This window comes from Eulemur rufifrons, chromosome 16 (genome assembly GCF_041146395.1).
Source record: "Eulemur rufifrons isolate Redbay chromosome 16, OSU_ERuf_1, whole genome shotgun sequence".
In the NCBI taxonomy this organism is placed as follows: Eukaryota; Metazoa; Chordata; class Mammalia; order Primates; family Lemuridae; genus Eulemur; species Eulemur rufifrons.
The window spans coordinates 37,691,640-37,697,535 of NC_090998.1; the positions used below are offsets into that span (position 1 = coordinate 37,691,640).

The 5,896-nt window shown below is 41.9% G+C and overlaps 1 protein-coding gene across 1 annotated transcript; it reads right to left on the minus strand.

The window, feature by feature from the left end:
- Positions 1 to 1,540: 1,540 nt before the first annotated feature.
- On the minus strand, positions 1,541 to 2,493 carry OR10AD1 (olfactory receptor family 10 subfamily AD member 1). The gene has a single exon (XM_069491216.1). The coding sequence runs from the start codon at positions 2,491 to 2,493 to the stop codon at positions 1,546 to 1,548; it is 948 nt and encodes a 315-aa protein (XP_069347317.1). The 3' UTR covers positions 1,541 to 1,545.
- Between the last annotated feature and the right edge of the window lie 3,403 nt (positions 2,494 to 5,896).

The following is a 5,896-nucleotide window of genomic DNA, read 5'->3' on the forward strand; positions in this document are numbered from 1 at the left end:
ACTGAAGCTCTTAAAAACTCCCCAGCCCCTTTTTTCAGCGGAATTCAATTTACTCTCCTATTCCATAGATTTAAAGTCTTTTTTGTCTAACCTTGATGCAGTTTTTGTTTGGCAATGGAAATCTTTAGGTTCTGCATTTATTGTTTCTTCCTGATTACAGTGGTGTATCATTTCTTCCTCCTTGCCAAGAAGAGCTTCTCACATTCTCTGATTTCTAGAGAAATCAATTTGGACTCAAAAGATAAGAGTTTTGTAAAGTGAAGCAACTGTTTTAAGTCATTATTGCCCAGGGCAGTATGTGATTTGCAGGATGTGGAAAGGGTAGTATGTCTACTTGAGAGCGTCTCAAATGAGGTCCATTAATATTATGAAAGTGCACTGGAAAATAAAGAACGGGCCTACCCCTTTCCTTATTTATTAATATTATGAAAGGGGCATGAGAAAAGTGCAATTTTCAAGAAAAGAACTGCTGAGAATGTAGTGCCCTCTCAAAGAAAGCTAGGCTTGGTTAAGGAGAGAAACGAGAGGAAGCCAGAGAGGACAAGGTTGTAAATAGACCTCTGCAATGGTGGAGGAAGTGTGGAGAGCTGTTCCTTATAGTACAGGGAATGAAATGGATTCATTTAAGATGAAGAGGTAAGGTGGAATAGGATTGAGTTGGAATGAAATGAATGATGTAAGAGAAAAAGGAAGGCAGTGGGGTGGGGGAGGAGGAGTTAATTTGGGGTATGGTGATAGGGAAGGAAACTGGTAGCCTTAGCAGCTTGGTAGAGCCACTTACTACTTGCATGGGAAGAGAAATATCAGGCAGACAGTCTTGTTACTAAAGGAAACTAGAGGATTTTAGGAAAAGGGGTTTGACACACTGGCTTCTCCTGCCCTGCCCCCAACAACACAAAGCACAAATTGAATGCAGTATTGGCATTTAGTGCCACCACAAATACTCCCTTATTGGCTGGTGGGGGCTAGGAAGACAGAGTTCAGGCTGCTGATCTTCATTTTTCTAAGTGACTTTTCCTAATGTCAACACTGCTCCCTAATTCCCTTTTTCTCACTTTTTCACTTGCTTTTTCTCATAGGAGTGGGGTGGATGAGGGCAGATCCAGGAAATGAGAAAGGAAAACAGACTAAAACAGTAAGTTGAAAGAGAAAAAGTTTAATCCTAGATGTATATGCAAAGCTCATGCTGGGGAATAGCATGTAAAACTATTATACAAATAGAATTAAATGGAGTTAAGTGCACTTATTTATTAAATCCTGTTGTGAGAACTTAGAGGAAAAAAAAAAAAAAAAACTAAGGAAAGTCTCAAATTCTCCTGAGGAAGGTCCAAGAGAACACAAGCTGGAAGTGAAGTCAGAGAGATGAGCACGGGACATCAGGAGGAACTTCCAGGTCTGAATCTAGTGCCAAGGAAGCCATGAATGCTCTTTCCTAGAGCCTTTTAGCGTTGGAGAGTTACACATCTGTCAGGGCTGGGGAAGGGGTAACTCACCCAGCCCAGGGGAGGGAGCTTCCCCTCTACGGGCCTTCCTGCTAGACAGACCCTACTTGGTCAGGCTGCTTCTCCCAAGGGCCCTTGCCATGGCCCCCTTCATTTCCTTGTTGCGGAAACTGTAGATGATGGGGTTGCACATAGGGATGATGATGGTGTAGAGGAGGGAGAAAGGCTTGTCTTTGTCAGGCCCATGTGTGCTGCGGGGATTCATGTAAGAGAACATAGCTGAGCTGTACAAAAAGATGACCACAGTCAAGTGGGAGGCACAAGTAGAGAAGGTCTTCCCCCGACCTGTGGAGGAAACTCTGCCATGGATCGAGGCCAGGATGCGGGCATAGGAGGTGACAATGAGCACCATGGGGCTGAGCAGCACCACAATAGCATCAGCAAAGATCATCCTCACACTAAACTGAGGGTCCCCACAAGAGAGGGCGATCACTATGGGGGCCTCACAGAAGAAGTTTTCTATGTGGTTATCCCTGCAGAAAGGATTCCGGAATGACATATACTCAAGAAAGATGCCATTGATGAGCCCAAAGAACCAGGCAGTACCCACCAGCCTGACACAGATCTTCTGGCTCATGATCTGGGCATAACTAAGCGGGTGGCAGATAGCAACATAACGGTCATAGGCCATAAAAGCCAAGAGGATGCACTCAGCCACACCCACGCAGAAGACCAAGTACATCTGGGCCATGCAAGAGACAAAGGAGACAGTGTGGTTCTTGACCACCAGGTGGATCAGCATCTGCGGGATGGTGGTGGTGATGAAGCAGACATCTAGGAGAGACAGGTGGCCAAGGAAGAAGTACATGGGGCTGCTGAGCCTCGGGTCTGTCCAGGTGATAAAGATGATGAGGCCATTCATGGCCATAGCAAGGCTGTAGAGGACCAGGAAAGAAAGGGCAAAGAGCAATGCCCGAGTGGAAGGGGAGCTGTGTTCAAAACCCACGAGGATAAACTCTGTCACTGTGCTGCTGTTCCTCAGGCTCACCATCTGGGACCTGCTTGAGGAGGGAGGACAGGAAAAGCACAATGGAGATAGCTATAGGGTAATATAAGGTCCTCACTTGGGCCCAGAAACCCAACTATTAATACTTACTATTAATACCCATGCCAAATGAAGAAACATTTAAGGAATTGAGGAGTGGAGTGTTTGGAGGGAGGGAATGGTGGCTATTAGCTTATAGGAGATCATATTTAGGAAGCACTTGAGAGATATTTGAACGTGTATTTTTCTAGAAGGAAAAAAAAATGCTCAGTCTCTGTGTACCTAATGTAAAATGATGAATGGGTTGAAGTGTCAGGGAAAATAAAAAACATTCTAATCCTCCAGATGGTCCCTCAGTGAGAGTGATTTGCACATTTCTGGAGACACACAGGCCTAGCTCTTCCCAGTCATCTTCCTCTTCCCAGACTCACTCTCCCAGCAGTTGCTGCTGCTACATCACCCGCCCATGCTGTGTATGCTGGGTATGGTGGCTGGGTGAGAGCTCTTGCATGCTTTCCCAGCAGGAGACAGTTTTCCTCCTGGGATCAGAATTTAGATTTACACACCGTCGGGTGGACAGAACCCAACCATCCCTGTGAGAAAAGGGGAGCTATGAGCGGGGCACAACTCCCATCTTTCTGGAATGGACCTTCAGAGAACTTTAATCTGTCCCTTTGCCTCTTGTTCTTTTTCCATCTTCAAAGAATGAGCATTCCCAATTCTCATCCACTTACCTCACTATTATAATTTTTAGGAAGTCGTTATGTTCATATTAAATCTCTCTTGTACTTTTCATCTTGTTTTGGAGTTGGGATGTATCACACCCCTTCCACTTTCACATGCTTATAGATTAGTATATTCTTGCATGACTTTCAGTGCTGGCAACCACTCCTCTATTTTCTCCTGTCCTATTCCATTTTCTATAAACTGTCACTCTACTCTCTTTGTTAGTCTTTTTTTCCTTTTTCTACCCAGTTCCAATCCTTACGCTTTTCTTCTCCCCGTCCCTTTCCCATCTTTGGTGATGGTTGCCTGCCATTCATCTATCTCTGGTTGAACTCCCCTCTCTTTTCCATGTCTTTCACTCTCTTATATTCTCTATCTGCAGTTTAATTATTTATTTATTTTTGAGACAGCGTCTCACTTTATTGCCCAGGCTAGAGTGCAGTGGCATCATCATAACTCACTGCAACCTCAAACTCTTGGGCTCAGGTGATCCTCCTGTCTCAGCCTCCTAAGGGGCTGGGACTATAGGTGCATGCCATCATGCCTGGATAATTTTTTAATTTTTTTGTAGAGATGGGGTCTTGCTATGTTGCCCAGGCAGGTCTTGAATTCCTGGCCTCAGGTGATCCTCCTGCCTTGGCCTCCCAGGGTGCTGGGATTACACGTATGAGCCACCAAGCCTGGCCTCTATCTACATTTTAGAAGGTACCTGCCCTATCACTGCCACTCCTTGCATCTCTAGATTCTCTCCAGGTATGATTTCATAGTAGGTTAAGGCAGTGTCTGGGCAGTAGGCTATTCCTATCATCTCTACTTTGGGATGCTTTTCTTGTACCTAGGACTTCTCTTGGACACCCAGAAAGAGAAGGGCAGAGCAGACAGCACTGTTTAAGATGTGGCTTGGAAGCCTGGGCTCAGTGGACGTGTTGTGACTTAAGGTCAGAGTTTGGGCAAAATATGTCAGTGAACTACACTGCAGAGAAGCCTGGGACTTGTCCAAGACGAAATTGAGGTTTGACCTGAGGAATCACTAGGACCTACTGGAGGATAAATGCTTACCTATGATTCCTTGTGCCAGAAAGGGTTCTGTGATACCTAGAATCTAGTGCCTTGTAAGCTACCATTCGGAGTTAACCAGTCAAACATTTGTCTAAAAAAAATGAGACAATATCATGGAAATCACATCCTACCTCATTCTGTTGTTTGGCTGATAATGATGTTTATCACTGAATCACTGTGGCAAGTAACAGAAACGATCCCATGGTGTTTGAAGAGGAGTTGGTCTAGGGAGGATGGTCTGACCTGGTGGGCCACTCTGGAAGAGAAGGTACGTCTGATGACTTGTTAGTTCTTTGACCAATCAATACTATTAGAGATGAATGTCTACTTAAATAATATTACCAAGTTACTTTAGGTGTGAAACCTTACATACCCTATATACCATGTGCTAATAATCTTATTCTGCCCCCTCTTTTTCATATTGTATGTTTGGACCTTTTCAGACTTTTAAAATTTTTTCTCAGTGCTAACAAATTGAATTCTAACACTTTGACTTGAAAATTATATGACTTCCTGTTAGTTGAAGAAATACCAGCAAGAAAATAAGAAGAAAACATTAATCCTTTATTCCTTTAGCCACAGATAAGTACATATTATTCTGTAACATAAAATGTGTCCTTGCAAATATTACTTCTGAGAAGGAATCTTCCAAGAATGGACTTCAGAAATTGTTGCTATGTCTTCTAAAACTAATCTTGAACCTCTAAAATGTAATTTTTATTAGTTGTCTTAATTAATGGCCATTGTAATATTTAAATTGAAACTTATGCTTTCTGAAAGGTATACAGTATATACTTGTCAGATTTCTTTGTTAAACTAAAAGAGGATCATAGTATTTTTTTTCTGACAAGTGTGTAGAGACAAAATAAAAAAACACCCATTACTCCTTGGGTTTCCTATAGAAAGAGTTGAAGGTCTATAATCTTATTTAAATTAATAGTAGTTTACAAAGTACTTCATGACATTTGAATCTTCACTTTATTATTGTATCTTAATGATATAGTGTAATCTCATTGAAGAACTGATAAATTGTGTTGGACAATGTACTTGAACACAGTTTGGCAAGGAGAAAAGAAAAGGGAATGAATTTTTAGCTGTGGGTCTAGAGTGGTGTCATAATTGATTTAATTAACCCCTCTCAAAATCCCAAACAATTTTTACTAGTAATATTATCACATATATGGAAATAAAATTGTAAATGAATATGATAGAGTTTTGGTTATAATTAAAAGAAATTCAAAGTCATAATAATGCCTGGCAGATCCTGGATGGAAAGAATTCTAGTGATCCACATATTTTGCATTCTCAAAGTACAGCGCAGGTGAGTTAAGGGAGAGAAGTCTACATTCCATCACCACAGGAGCACAATGAACAAAGGGTGCTATTGTAGATGAGACTGGTGGGAAAATGTCTCATTACAATGGAAGGCTCTGATTCTTGTTATATTTACCTAAGCGGAGGAGGACACTATTGGATACATTCAACAGTTAGCTACAATGTTTCATTGTTCTCCTAGCATGCTATGACCACGGAGATACAATATAATACAGCGTTTTATTGTTCATTAATTCTATACAATCTGTTTGTTTTAGGAGTAACGTTAGTTCACTTAAGTTGTAAATGA